The sequence below is a fragment of the Canis lupus genome, chromosome 8 (assembly GCF_048164855.1).
Source record: "Canis lupus baileyi chromosome 8, mCanLup2.hap1, whole genome shotgun sequence".
NCBI classification, from domain to species: Eukaryota; Metazoa; Chordata; class Mammalia; order Carnivora; family Canidae; genus Canis; species Canis lupus.
In genome coordinates, this window is record NC_132845.1 from 33,207,711 (window position 1) to 33,222,803 (window position 15,093).

At 45.5% G+C, this 15,093-nt stretch overlaps 1 protein-coding gene across 1 annotated transcript in view; it reads left to right on the plus strand.

Moving 5' to 3' along the window:
• The first annotated feature begins 327 nt into the window (after window positions 1-327).
• The window catches only part of NTNG1 (netrin G1), a 316,142-nt gene continuing 301,376 nt past the window's right edge, over window positions 328-15,093 (plus strand). Inside the window, exons 1-2 of the mRNA XM_072837671.1 lie at window positions 328-1,111; window positions 9,357-10,107. Coding sequence (XP_072693772.1) covers window positions 9,862-10,107 — 246 coding nt within the window. The 5' untranslated portion in view covers window positions 328-1,111; window positions 9,357-9,861. The remainder of the gene's footprint in view (window positions 1,112-9,356; window positions 10,108-15,093) is intronic.

Sequence of the window (15,093 nt, forward strand, 5' to 3'; positions counted from 1 at the left end):
AGGGAGAGGTTAAGGCTGAGAGCCCTTCATATTCAGCATTGGGGGGTGGGGGGGGTGGGAGCGGCTGAGAGCCCTTCATATTCAGCATTGGGGGGTGGGGGGGTGGGGCGGCAATGAGAAGTGAGAGGACCAATGTGGGTGTTGTTTCTTAAGCCCTGTTGGCTCCCCTGGGGGTTCTAGGCTGTGGAGCCCCTGAGGGAAGGTTAAGTGGTGAGTGACATCTCCCTACAATCAGTAGATTTCAACCTGGTGGAGCATAGACCGGCGCTGAATGAACACAGTCTAAGCATGCCCTCAGAGAGTTTCACCCTTTAGGTAGGTCTTTTTTTTTTTTTTTGCAATGTCAGTGCTTAAGCAAAGAGACGGGGAGGTGGAAAGCAAGGAGATCACAGCTTGCAGCACTGGAGAAAGTCAAGGTAAGGATTTGCTGTGGCTTCTCCGTGAAGGGTCTAGGGACTGGATGCCTGGAATCCCTGCCTCCTTCCTGGCTCCTTGGGGGCCAAAGAGGGTCTGGCTGTAGGCTCAGTGCAACAACCTTCTCCCCCAAACACCCTTCTGACAGCACCCCCACCTCCAGTCATTGCAGAAGTGACCCCTCTGCGCTTCCTCTGCGCCTCTCCGGTGGGGCGCGTAGGCAGGGAGTGTGGACGGCTGCCCATGTGTGCCTTCCGCGTTGCCTGGACCAGCCTGGAGTCGGGCTTCTCTCCTCCCTCCTCTACCCTGGATCCCTGGATGCCGGCTTGCCGGAAAGTCTGAGCAAGCGCTAAAATGCAGACAGAACGGGGCTCCTTGTCAGCTTATTCCCCAGATCCGCGGACCACAGAGACGCGTCCCTTGTCGAGCCCCGCAGGGCAGTCGTGCCCTCCTCCGTCTACTCCTCGCATCTGTCCAACTTTCCCTTCCTGCGCATTCCCCTTACACAGACAAGCTTTTTTTTTTTTTTTTTTTGGTTTGGTTTTGAGATGCTTATAGATTTCTGAGATCAGGGCTCTCCCTCTCCCTATTGCAATAGTCTTTCTAATTAAAGTCTCTCCCTATCTAAGGCTGGATTTTTTTTAATTTTTATTTTTTTATTTTTTTGACGTTAGCGTGTAGCTAAGAGTGATTCCAGGTAAGTCTGAGCCCCCGCCGGTGGGGAATGCAGCCTCGGGGCCGGGGCATTTGTGTGCTTCTTTGGGAAGAGCGAGGAGCCATGGCGCGCCCAGCTCTCCTGAACTTCAACTTTGCGCAGGAGAACGGGTGTCTGGAGCAGGAGGCTCAGGCCGGCTCGGGGGGCGGCTCGCGGGGCGGGAGTTGCGGGCGGAGGAGCCCCGTGAGGATCGCGGCTGGGGGCGGGGGGCGCGGGGGGGGCGCGGCGGGGGGGCGCAGGGGGGCGCGCGGGGGGCAGGCGCCTGGGCTCGGAGGCGCGGCGCCCGGCTGGTGGGGCGGCGGCACCTGCGTCGGGAGCCGCGGCCGGCGGCGCGAGCCGGACGGAGTTAGGACCGCTCGGAGCGCCCGGGTCTCGGGGTGGCGCGGGGTCTGCGATCCTTCCCCTCGCAGTTGCAGCAGAGGAGCCGCTTTTAAGTGAGACGCTGGTGCCGCCCCGCGAGCCGCGCCTGGGCCGGCTGCTGGGGCTCCGCCGCGGCCGGGCCCCGCTCACTCCGCGCCGCGCGCGTCCCTAAGTTTGCCGCGAGCTCGGCGGCGGCGGGCGCGGGTCGGGCGGGCGCCGCGGGCGGGGGCGCGGGCGCGGGCGGGGGCGGGGGCCGGGAGCCGCGGTCCGGAAGCGGCGCGGGCCATGCATATTTCATCAAACGGACTTGGGGCGCGTCGCGGCTCGCAGCCTTCAGCGCTCCGCGCGGGGACAGCTCGGACTTGAGCGGAGGAATGCGCGCAGGAAGCCCGGGCGAGCGTGTCACCAGAGGATCTTCTTGGCGCCAACGCTAATGGTCCTGATTTATGTCCCTCCCGACCAAGCTCCGCGTCTTCGGCTGAAATAAAATGAGAGCCGTGCCCAGCGAGGTGGAGCCGCCCGGCCGCCGGTTCTGAGCCCCGGGACGCAGGAAATCGTCCTGCAGCTTAAAAATAAATATCTATAGGGGAGGAAAAAGAGAAAAACCGGAGGGGAGAAAAAAATAGAAACAGAGGGAAGAAAAAATCCCCCAGCAAAAGTTTAAGGCGAGAAGTGGCAGAGGCAGCGGCGCGAGGAGCGCGGAGGACCGGCCGCGGGCGCCGGGCGGGCGACCTCCGAGGGCGGCGGCCTCCCCGTCCTGCCCGCGGGCCCCGGAGGAGACGCACCTTCCCGGCGCCGCGTCCTCCCCGCCCGCCCCCGCCCCGCCCCCGCCCCGCCCCCGCCCCCGCGGCTACCTGTCAAAGTCCCTGATCTCTTGCATTTCGGAAGAGGACGTCAACGGGAAGGAATCCCCCCTCCCGGCGAGGGCTCCGAGAGGGGGCGACGCGCAGGAGGCTCCCCCTCCGGGCCCGCGACCCAGGTAACGCGGCGGCGGCGGCGGCGGGCGGGAGGGCGCGGGGCTGCGGGGCGCGGGGCGCGGGGCGCGGGGCTGCCGGGCCTCTCCCACCGCGGGCCGGGCGGGCGGGACCCGGGGCGGCGGGACCCGGGCGGTGGCGGCGGCTGCAGCGGCGGCCCGCGTCCGCACCCGGCCCCGCGCCCCCCGCGCCCCCCGCGCCCTTCGCGCCCCGCCGACGCTCGGCCGAGGCCCCCGGGCTGGGCAGGGCCCCCCCGCGCCGTCGGGCGGCTCCCGGGGGCGCAGGGGCCAGCGGGCCCCGCGGGGAGTGCGGCCCCCCGCGCCTGCCGTCCGGGCCCGGCCCCCGGCTCCCCGCCCCCGCGAGCCACAGGCGGGAGGGAGCCTGGGGGGGGCGAGGAACTTTGTGAAGCGCCCGGAGGAGGCAGCGCGGAGCCGCGGCGCGCACCTCCCGCACGCGCTCACACCCACCCGCGCGCCTTCCTGGGTGTGCGCCCGAGCGCGGGGCGCGGGGTGCGGTGGGCGCCCGGGGGGTGCGCGGGGGGCGTGCGGGGTGCGCGGTGCGCGCGGTGGGTGCTCGGGGTGCGGTGGGCGCGGGGTGCGGGGTGCTGGGGGTGCGGTGGGCGCGGGGTGCGGGGTGCTGGGGGTGCGGTGGGCGCGGTGGGCGCGCGGTGCCCCCCCGCCCGGGAGCCCGGCCGCCGCCCCCGCAGCCCCTGGCACGCCCCCCGCCCCCGCCCCCGCCCGCCCAGCGCAGGGGGCTCTTTGCCCCTCTTGCCGGTGGCTTTGGCCCTGGAGAAACCCCGCCGAGCCCGTGCCCCCGGCGGCCCCGCGGAGCCGGCGGGCGCCCAGAGCGGGGTCCCCTGGGTCTCAGGCCGGTGCCCCGCGCCGCGCGGGAGCAGGACGGCGAGGGCTGCGCGGGGCCTCCGGGCGCTGCCCGGACCGGGGGACCGGCTCGGCTGGGACGTCGGGTTCCGGTCCTCTGTGGGTCCGAGCCTGTCTATATATAATACAAACAATCCCGAATATTAGTGGGCCCAAAATAACCAATTAAGTGATTCATACCCGGGAAAAGTTAGATAAGAAAAGAAAGTGCGCCCTCTGCCGTTTCTTGCAGCGACGGACCGGGACCGCCCCCCGCCCCCCGCCCCCCGCGCCCCCCGCGCCCCCCGCGCCCCCCGCCGCTCCGGCGTCGTCCTCCGCGGGCCTCGCCTCGCGGGGAGATGCCCAGCGGGGATCCTAAAGCAACTTGGTTGGGAAAAGTCGGAAGACGCGTTCCCCCGTCGCCTCAGGTATAGATTTGCAGAGGGCGGAGGCCTTGGTTACCCAACAGCTTCTCCGTGCTTCTCCTCTCCGAATGCAGAGCTTCCGCTCCTTATCCTAACAGTTTGTCATTCTTCCGAATGGAAAATTCTAAGATTCAGAATTCCACTAAACATATGGCGTGACTGGCAGTAGATTTGCTCTAGAAATAAGGCCCTGTTTTATGACTGAACATACTAAAAGCTATCTATCAGAAACGGGGGGAAATTAACCAGAAAGATCCTCCAACAAAATCATTTATTCCAATTTACTTAATGGTTAAGCTTGTTAGAAGAAAAGTTTCCCGGAAATTCTCTTTTTCAGAGAAGGGGCAAGGTGTTTTGTTTCCCCCTGATTTGTGGAGCCCTTGAGAGCCTCTCTAACCTGTGGAGAATGAACAGCCCCAGATTTCATTAGGTATTTTGCGTCTCTTTGAAAGTCTTGCCCACCCATCCCCCCTTCTCTTTTGCAAAGGAAAGGCAGCTCAGGGACTGTCCAAGATTCTTTTGGAAGATATGCAACTTTCAGTTTTTCATTAAGACAAAATTTGGGTATTTGCACGTGGATGAGGATGCAAAGAAAAAAAATGCATCAAGTGTTTTGCACCTCATGTTGTTCCAGCTTACATATGGAAGGGATATATTTCCTTTTCTCTTCTGGATGACATATATTTCACCACTAAAGATCAATATGAAGGCATTCGGAATTCCATATATGGCTATTAATGTGGTTATACTCCTTACTGTGAAATTCATGAGAGTTCATCTTAAAATTTTGTATGAAAACAGTTTATATTATTTGCACACAGAGCTTTTTCTTCTATTGAGATTTTTGTTTTGTCAGCTTTCACGGGGCATGTGTGTTAAAGTGAATCGGGTTAGTTTTTTTAGGACGAGCTTAATGTATTTTGCAGTTTCCTTTTGTATATTTGCAATTGGCACAACTACTTGTCTGCCTCCATTATTATATTCCAAAAAAACAAAAACCCCAGGTAATATGTCAAAAAACTTAAGCCATTACACATTTAGTTGTTATGCTTTTCTAAGAGTTGTTAAGATGTGAAGAGTTTTAGAGTTACCAGAGCATCAAGTCGCTTGGAAAGAAATAAAATTTCATGCAACTCAGAAAGTCAAATATTACATTAAGAAAAAAATGTGTGTGTGTGTGTGTGTGTGTGTGTGTGTGTGTGTGTTGTAGGTCAGTAAGAGATATAGCATACTTTAAGATTTTATCTTCACAATCCAGAGCTTTGTTTCAAAACTTCAGGTGGGTGTATATTTTCTTAAATGTGCGTTTGGAACCTTGGCTGTCTGAACTTTCCTACACAAGAAGGAGAGATTTGTTGTTCTATGGTAATGAATGCCAGATTTCTTCCAGGCTTAACTGATTCTGAACTAATTTTATATATTATCCCATCCCCAAACATCCTGCTAAGTATATGCTATCTGATTCCTCTAATCATTCTTCTCTCAGTGAAAACCGAGGTCTGTCAAATGCTAAGGTGTGCTATTTGGTTTTATTAAGAATCTCATGATAGGCAGTTGCTCATAATACCCAATCAAGCACGAGTAAAATATGCCAATGATGTTGCAGCACATGTTAAATTCCTTATATTCCGGAAGACAGTTAACAAAAGGGTAGAAGCAAATGTTTCCCGTTAAGGTGGCTAGAAAATGCTTTCCTCACAATAATAAATAAATGCAAAAAGCATTCAGTATATCTTAATTATGTCAATCTCATTATGACAGTGTTGGAATCTGCTACTTTTGGTGGGTTATAGAATTTGGGTATGTCTTTATCTCTTTATACTTTTCATTCAATGAAATATGATTATAGTCAGTGTTCTTTTTGTTCCTTCCCATTCAGAAACATGCATATTTATAAAATTCTTAATGTCTATGAGGAATGAGTCAATAGCTGTCTATTTCAGGTGCTCCTGAAGAGCTGAGTATTTATGGAATAAATAGCCTACTACTACCACTCCCACCTCCTAGTGAGATTATATAATAAAACAAATGAGCTAGAGTTAATGGATTTACTGTCAATATTTTCCTCTCAGTTAAATTGGCAGTTGTTTTTAGAATATGATTGTCTATAATTTTGACCATTGTTACTCCTGTGTACTACTTTGGGAGGCTTCCTTTCTGATGAGAGAAAGGGCCTGTGAAATACTTTCCCCCAAGTTATTCGCAGGTGGAAGGGAATTAGCTTCAGAATCCTGGAAAAAGATGTCCTGTGGATGCAGAGCCATGTTACAGCCCCTTTTAGTCCAGATCAATAGCATCTATCAACCTGAGGACATAATTTTATATTTTCACATAAGCTCTGCAAATTTATATACCAGGGAGAGTCTGTGGAGTTCTCATAGCATATTAATGGGTATTTTCATCAAAGAGGACTTCTCAGCACTTTAGTGCATAGGTAGAGATGATGGCATTATTTGAAAACAATCAATTCCCAAGGCTGGCAAAGCAAAGAACTAGAACTGTGACTGTCCAGAGCCCTTCTGAAGCTGCTCACATTAGGTGATACGGACACCTGGGACAAATTGAGAGCCCCCATTACTTGGCAATTAGTTCAGTTATGGGCCAGAAGGGGTTGGTTTTGTATATTAAATCCCCAAATATGTCATTGACTGTCCTTCCCACCTTCCGTTTGCCTAGCTATTTGCTGTGATGACGTAGCTTTTAAGAAGCTGTTGATGATTTTAACCTGGTTGAAAGCATAGCCAGATGGGAACCGGTGCCAGTAGGCAATAGAGGTTAGGGGGTAAACACTATTCTACTTTCATATTGTTTTATTTTCTTTGAAAACTCCATAATGATACTTTAAAAGCAAATTCCCGAGTTTTGACAGAGGCTTCCTTTCCACTGTGTGCCATGGAAATTCACAGATTTAATTTCTTATTAATTTTAAAACAAGAGGATTTTCTTTGAACTGTATGTGGCGCTGAAAAAAGTAAGGAGTGAAGAATACATAGTAGCATACATGCTACAAATAAAAAAATTAGGATGAAATTAAGCAATTATGTTAAAGAACAGCTTAGTGACCCACTGCTCCTGATCTGTAATATGCCGTGGTCAATATCTTTTTCTATGTCAATGGGAGCTCATTAAATGTAAATTCTGCAGACTAACCGAGCCATGCCATATTAGTGCTTGCCAAAGCTTGACATTTTTAATACATTAATAATATGTCTGTAATGTAATGGAAAACTATTAATCACAACTGGTTATGTGCCAGAAATTTAAGCTATAATTGGCTGCTTCTTGTCAAGAATGTCTGTCGCACAGTCCTGCAACTGCCTAATATTCAAATATCCTGCACTCCTCTGCATTTTTCCTTGTCAGTTCTCTAAATTCGATCAATGGTGTAGTCCATAATTCTGTGTAATGACCATCATTATAATTCTGCTATACTTTAATGAGAATTCGTTATATTGGGATTGCTGTCGCGTCAAGTAACAGGTTCACATACATTTCCTTAGTGTCCAAATTTTTCACATATGTCTATCTGGTCATCCTTTATTTTGTCGTTGCCATAAGGCAGAAGGTGGATAAAGACAGAGTTACAAATAAATGTTAGGTTTATTTTTAAAAAAGTGAAGGTTAATGTCAGGGAGTATTCGAATACACACTTAAGGTCACGTTGTAAAAACAGTATTAAAAATTAACTCATAATTTTCACTCACTTCAAACAGAGCAGTCCATTCCCGGTCTTCCAGATTATATTATTTTTGAAAAATAAGTTGCTGTGTATTTGAACCTAAGAGTTGAAGTTAATAATTTCTAGTCTCATAGATTTTACACCACTTCTGCTGTAATGCCCAGCTCCCCCACACCCCATGAAAGTGTGTGTTCTTGTTATAATGAAGTAGTAACCAGTTGAAAACTGCATCTAGAAAATGTACATTTGTGTTATTTTAACACCTTTTCAGATTTTTAATTGTCAAATTGTCGGCTGTTTCTGAAAATATCGGCTTAAAATCGCCATTGAATCTGAAAAAGCAGAGGGCTGTAGTAGCCACAACACATGCTTCTCTGTGATTTCTTTGTTTTTAGCTTCAGAAATCAAAATGTGCCCAACACATCTATATGTTACTAGGAGGAGGCAGATTCAAATCTGCAGTTTATACATGTTTAGACAAACTGCTAATTATTGCTTCGTAGGAACTTAAATATTCAACACTTTTCCTAATAGAAAATATCACAAATTGCAGCTGTATGATAACATTTTATGAATTGAATATAATGAAAATTGCACTTGCATCCATAAAGCAATTATTATAAATTACTTTGCTATGGAAACACTATTCAGCCATCCGTTGGCATTTCATAGTCTCTGTGGCTTAGTTCATTTTAAGATGGTGCATTATTTAAGTATATTGAATTCCTTTTCTAAGATTGTTTGAAGATACCGAACTTCCCTATTTAAACCGCCTATGTGAATTAAAGGCTCTATAATGGCATTTTCTAGACTGTAGGCTTTTTTGTCCTTTTTCGGGTGTTTAAAAAAATAATTACTGGGACTCCGACTGTATGAACCAACTAATCACACAAATGCCTGTTTTTTACACCTTGGATTCCAAATATTAATGTTTGGTTAGACTTGGACAGCAGTCTCTAAAGAGAAAAGTTGCCATTTCAACTCACCAGTGACTAGGACGCGTAGTCAGGGAGGCTGCATTATCAGTTAACCCAAAGTACTTTTAAACAGTAATTTTTATTTTCTCTTAGAATTAGTGCCATATTATTCTGCTTCATGGCCTGTTAACTCACCCTCAGCTATTTTTATGTGTGCATTTTAAATTGTGCGTTTTACTACAGAGCTTTTAGTTTTAAAGCAGTGTATAATATTCGCCTTTGGGACAAATTCTCTTCTTCTGTTACAGAAAGTAAGTGCAAATGCAGATGTAATGGCTATAAAAAGATGTAAGAAAATAGAAGATTCTTGTGAAAAGAAAATTTGCTCCTTTGGTTTTATTTTTGAGTATTTTTTTCAGAGAGCCAAGTTATCTTTATCACTAAATGCAACTAAACAAAAGAGGCTAAGTTCTTCCAATATAATGAGCAAATCCAAAGGGACAGCCTTGTGTGAACAATGCCGGTTTTCACTCCAGCTAACAAAAGCTAAGAAATGTACAAGGAATTTAGAGATTTTTAGGGTCTCTTTGCCAACAGACAAAAGGCATACAAGTAGTTGTCACTTTTTTGTCATTGTTATAAAAGCATTCATTTCCCCCATTGTTCTCCTGGAAGATTTTCTAGCACTGCAATCCATGAGAAATGTTTAAATCTAGCTGCTTGCTCTCAGTTTTGTCAAGATGGAAATACAATTTTTGAAGTGAAAACCTGTAACTCACCTGGAACATGCACATCTGTCTTTGTTATGGAAGAGTTAAATCCTTCATATCAAAATTCTCCCCAATGTGAATGATTTCTGTGGTTTGCTCATTCTAGCAAAACAGCGGAGTAAAGGTTATCCATATTACACCAATTTGCTTTATATTGCATCAAACCTCCCAAATGTCAACATATCATACGGTTTGTAATGCATTGATTCTGGGGCAATAACTCTTACTCTTATTGTTTCTTAAAGGGTGTTGGTGCCAGAAGGAAAGAATGATTGATGAGAAACAGACACCTGGCTATAGACACTCATCCTTTTGCTTCAGATACTGAAATCCTACTGAGTCTGAGCATCTCGTGTGAGCCGTGAGCACCAAGGATCACCCAGGGTTATTGGATGTACAACAGGAGAGCCATCACTTTGCAAAGTCATTCTCTGCTACTGGACATCTTTTACAAAACCAAACTACACCCCAGTCTAATAGATATGTTCTAGGACCACGAGGAAGCTGCAAGTTGTCAACGCCTAACGCACAAGTATGTTAGGCTCCCACCAAAGTCCTCAATATACCTGAACACGCACAATATCAGCCCTTCAGTTTTAGATTTGGGATCTACGTTGAGGTTTCATCCTCTTTTTAAAAAAAAAAAAAATACAGACCTGCCTACATATAGACCTATATGTATATGTAAAATAGAGATCACCGATAACCACACCCTGCTTTATTTCCACGAAGACTGCCAAGAATTTAGAGATGTATTTGTCAAGATTCCTGTCAATTCACGCCCTTTGGGTTACAGTGTCCTCAGTGATGCAGCCCTACCCTTTGGTATGGGGACATTATGATGTGTGTAAGACTCAGATTTATACAGAAGAAGGGAAAGTTTGGGATTACATGGCCTGTCAGCCGGAATCCACGGACATGACCAAATATCTGAAAGTAAAACTGGATCCTCCGGACATTACCTGTGGAGACCCTCCTGAGACATTCTGTGCAATGGTGAGGCAACCCTTTTGAATAGAGTATTTCATATTACGTGGGGGCATGTCATCTATGTGTACAAATGCTGGGAGTGTAAAGACTCATGTGCTGAATCTGTGGGTGGCAGATTTGTGCCAACAGGCTAGCTTCCTTCTCAATGGAGGCTTGCTTGCAGGCCCTGGAATTACAAGTCGCAGTGTGATCGATGCACTGGAATGTACCTTCTGCCTTCCTGCAAACCAAAGCTTCCACCGAGACAGGTGTATTGTGTATAGATTATAAAAGACAAAGTTCAGCTGAAGGTTAATTTCACGTTGGAGACTGGGAATAGGATTAGGTCATATGCATTATGGTAAAGGATGAAAATCCATTGGTAAACCACTTTAACAACACAAAGGTTTCCTCACATACCTGTGTGAGGCCATCCCCGAATTTCATTGTTTAAGGCTAGATTAGAGTTCATGGTTTTCCTCATCTGGAAACTGCTGTAACGTGGAAGTCCTTGGTTAGGAGATCAGTGAGAAGAGAAGCAAAGGAGAGAGGAGCTAATGCCTCAAGAATAGGCTCGTTTGTCAACTTATGCAGGCCCTTATTTTCAAGGGTCATGGTTTTCTATGAGTATTTTAAATATGACCTTTGGAATATTGAAAACATATTTGCTGGAGAGTAATGGCCTGGGCATACAAATTCAGATGCCGTCCTTTTGATAAGCAGAATTACAGAATTTGTTGTTTTTACTTGTGGTATCCATAAGTCTTTTCCTGGGTGGAAAGTTAAGTCCTGTGTGAAAAGATAACATTGGGGTGATGCGTTGAATTTTCACCAAGGACGTGGCTGAAAGTTTACCTATAAGGTATTACTAAAGAGTTCGGTGATTAACATGATGTAAATCAATGTGCTAAAAAATTCAGACAGTGTGTTCATTTGGTTTATGTCATTGTTTTTTTTTTTTTTTTTTTTTTTTTTTATCGTAGGTGGTCTTTATTTGATCCTGGAATTGTGATCTCGTTTTTCTTCCCATAACAGATATAATCACATGGCAGATTTTAATAGTATTCTTACCTGACTTTATTATCTTGAACCTGGCCTGGCATTTTCAGGATAGTGAAACTATTAATCAAAGTAGCATCTGTTCACAGTCCCCAGTGAGTTAAATTAGCATAAGATCATCTTAGACCTAGCATTGTGGAAAAGGTTTTGTAACAGGAAACAATTTTGAGCAATAAAGAGTGTTTTTACCTAAAACCTAACGGCTTGCCATTTTTCAGAAGTGCCTTTGGGGACTGGTTTGAATTATAGTCTAAACCTGATTTTGTGGAGAGTCAGAAAAAGAGCTTGGCTATTAGGTGTCACTATGACTAAAGTGCCCTGAAAGACTAAATATTTCAAAGAGAGGACCCGTCTTTCTGGGGAACAGGTATGTGCTTTGCCAAAAAAAAAAAAAAGCAAGCTACCTTTTAGAAACCAGAGACTTCCAGAAGAGCTTTATTCAAACACGTTAGCAAAACTATAATAAGTCTGTAAAAGAGCAGGGACATTTGTTGGCTATATACCAGGTGTTTGATAATCTCTCATAAAAGGTCAAATTTAAGGGGCGCTTGAGAGGCTCAGTGGTTGAGCGTCTGCCTTTGGCTCAAGGTGTGATCCTGGGATCCTGGGATCCCGAGATCAAGTCCCATGTTGGGCTCCCCGCATGAAGCCTGCTTCTCCCTCTGCCTGTGTCTCTGTCCCTCTCTCTGTGTCTCTCGTGAATAAATAAATAAATAAAAGTCTTTTTTTAAAAAAAAGGTCAAATTTAAGATCTCATTGCAAATCTGGGGTGCACTTGCGGTGCAGGTGATAGGTCGTGTAGTCTTCCACCCCTTGCAACAGAGAACGAGTTCTGGGCCAACTCTTCATATTATGGAGAACACTCTAGCTCTGTCTGTTGGTTTGCATGACACTGGTAGCAATATGCCTCTTCTGGAATTGTTTCATAATTTACAGATCTAAGTAAAATAGCAGGTCTCCTTCAGAGTGCCGTTTCCATTCGCATCAGCCCTGGATGGTGTGTACAGCTTTCCTGACCTCAGCCCCTGGCAAGAGAATGCTAACTGAGCCCTGATCCTGTCATCCTATGGAAGGGCTTCCTTGCTGTCTTCAGCGTGCCTCTCTTTCTGCTCATGAGTGGGAAAGGGCACTTTACAAAACTTCTCATGACCGCCTTTCATGGGGACATGGTCTCAAGCCTTTAAACAAGTCAGTTCCCTCCCAGTTCACTACCTATGTGATGTTAGAAACCAAAAGAGGAAAAAAGAATTAGTGTTATCCCTCAGCTTTCTCAAGTGCAGTGATGCGTACACTTTATATATTTACCCCCAAATCCACGGGACAGTCTTTTAAAAGGCTACATCTTAGTATGATGTAGATATTTGGAAGCCTTGGTTGCATTTAAGCTCGTCACTGGGCCGAATGGTTTTCCAAGGGACAGAGTCAGATTTGTGGGATGTTCCCTACTGATGCTCAGTTTGGAGTCCTTAATATGCATATGATTGGCATAACAGATTTAATAATGTATCCTTTAAACACATACTTTGGGACCATTTGTGTGCATATTCTCTGCCAAGTCAATGATAATGGCCTCGTACAGCAACATGTCTTCTCTGTAGTTTTGGGATTTCCATAAAACTCTTTAGTGGAAGGGTTCTTGACACACGGCTGTACAGCTGTGTAGGGTGCTGTCCTATCAGACCTGTTTAGGTGCTCCTGAGTCCAAGGTCTAATGGGAATCCATCAAGTCATTTGTGTTATGACTTTCTCGTTCTTTCCTCCTTGACACCAGCACCCATACCTGCTTCCGCAGGGTCGTTATGGCCCATTACATCAGGGCAGCTGCCACACAAGCACAATCACCACTTAACCCTTATATGTAAATGTTTGCTGCAAAATGGTTTCAGAAATCACCTACTCGGTTAGTGAGTACACCCTTATTAGCTGCGAGTATAACAATTCTGAGCACTAAGGGGACATTTGGTGAGAGAAATACCCTGAAATTCCCATAGCTGATTTATTTTATATAAAGTTGAAGTTCACTGGCAATGCATTAGGAGTTCCCTTTGCTGCCTTTTGCGCTTGCTCCATCATTTCATGGCAGTGGCCATCCAGGATATAGTTTATTGTGAAGTTTTAGGAAAAAGGGCTCCATGATTCCATTTGCCAGTAGATCTCTGCTTACTAACCTGGATGGCCTATTTAATAATTCTTTAATGTATAGTGATTTTAAATTGTTGTATATTAATCCTACCAGCATGTATGAATGTTAGTTTTATGGGAGCACGCTGACGTTTTTATTCATGAACATAGAATAGAGGAAACAGAACACATACATATACATATATGAGTTGTGTATATTGAGACCATACATTTTCTTTTTAATTAAATATATTCCTTGTAAGTTATTGATGGCTCAAGAAGTATCTCTGTTAAGGAGGAAGAATCTGAAGGGTACAAGAAGATTAAACATTGTTTTTAAGGCTGGGTTAATATTTTAGTATAGATCATGTCCTTCTTCCAGCCATATAAAAGCTTCACGTAGCACAGCTTTGTCAGAAAACACAGATCATCTAGTGACTACAATTTGTTTCAATTTGCATAAAGAGCAAATAGGATGATCTGAACCTGTGTGTAAAGCTGAAGTGACAACACAAAGCTATGACTTGTTCTTGTGTTTAGACAAACTTAGCTGTCATATCTCCACGCAACACCCCAGTGGCTTAAAAATGGCAAAATTATCTGCAATTATCTCCAGCCTGCAGCTAATTTTCTGGATAAGTTAAACAGAAGCTTTGAAAAGAAGCCTGCAGACGGAAGAAGTCATGTGCGTTTGTACAATTGATGGTGCAGAAGTGCTGATGACTGTGGAAATGTGAACCCTTGAGAGCTGCTGTGGATTTCAGAGCCAATCAAAACTAAATTAGGAAACAAAGATTATTAAAAAGTCTTCTGTGCATGTAATTTTGGCATAATATTATGAGGTGGACATTAAGTGTTTCCCTTGGAGACCCTTGGCATCATTAATGCAGTGTGCCTTTAATTACAAGTAGACTCATATTACAAAAAAAAAAAAAAAATGGAGAAAATAAAGTACTCTGAGGTGTAGTTAGCAATACCCTCATTATGTTTACTGAAATAATTAAAAGAAAGGGTGCAATTTTTCTAAATAAAATGTCAGAATTTGAAATGAAAATGGATTTTCTTTAGGAAATTTACTACTGTGTACCCGTGCTCTTGATGGGCATTTATTCAAGTACCATAACAGGGCTATTAACGATCATTCCATATTGTGCTATTTCTAGATAGACTCCTATTAAGAAAAAAATAACTTTAATTATTGCAAGCATTTTGGATAGAACATATTTCATTTCGTTCAAATGGAATTTAGGGAAACAGTAGAAAGCCTTTGTGTTTTATGATTTTAAAGGAACCCAGTGGAACGAGTGAGTGGTAATGCATAGTCATAGGGCCATCTATAACTTAAATTTCGAATTTGACGTCAGTGCAGGTTGCCATCTGGTGGCTATCAGGTGGCCTTTGAGAAATTAATTTGATAAACTCAGTTACATTTTCAGTGACAAGGCATTAATATCAATTTTCTAAAAACTGGAAATGACATTGACTTATATGATAATCAAATGATCTTAAAATACACTGTTCACATGAAACATAATTCAATAAATGAAGTTTTAATAACAGTGACATCTTTCATTTGAACTGATTTATCCCTTAATTATCCCAGAATGGAATTTTTTAGCAAAATATTCAGTTCCTTCATTATTAACGCTTCATTGTTATTTAGTTCATTATTTGGACTTATTTCTTAGAAAAGTTTAATTCGTGTTTGCAATGAATTAAGTTTCATGGAGATCAATCTTTTTGATATATCCCTGTACCAAGTATTTCCTTATTGAGGAGCCTATAAGAGCTCCTTATTATCTGTTGCATCAAGTCTAAAGTACTCTATTTGAG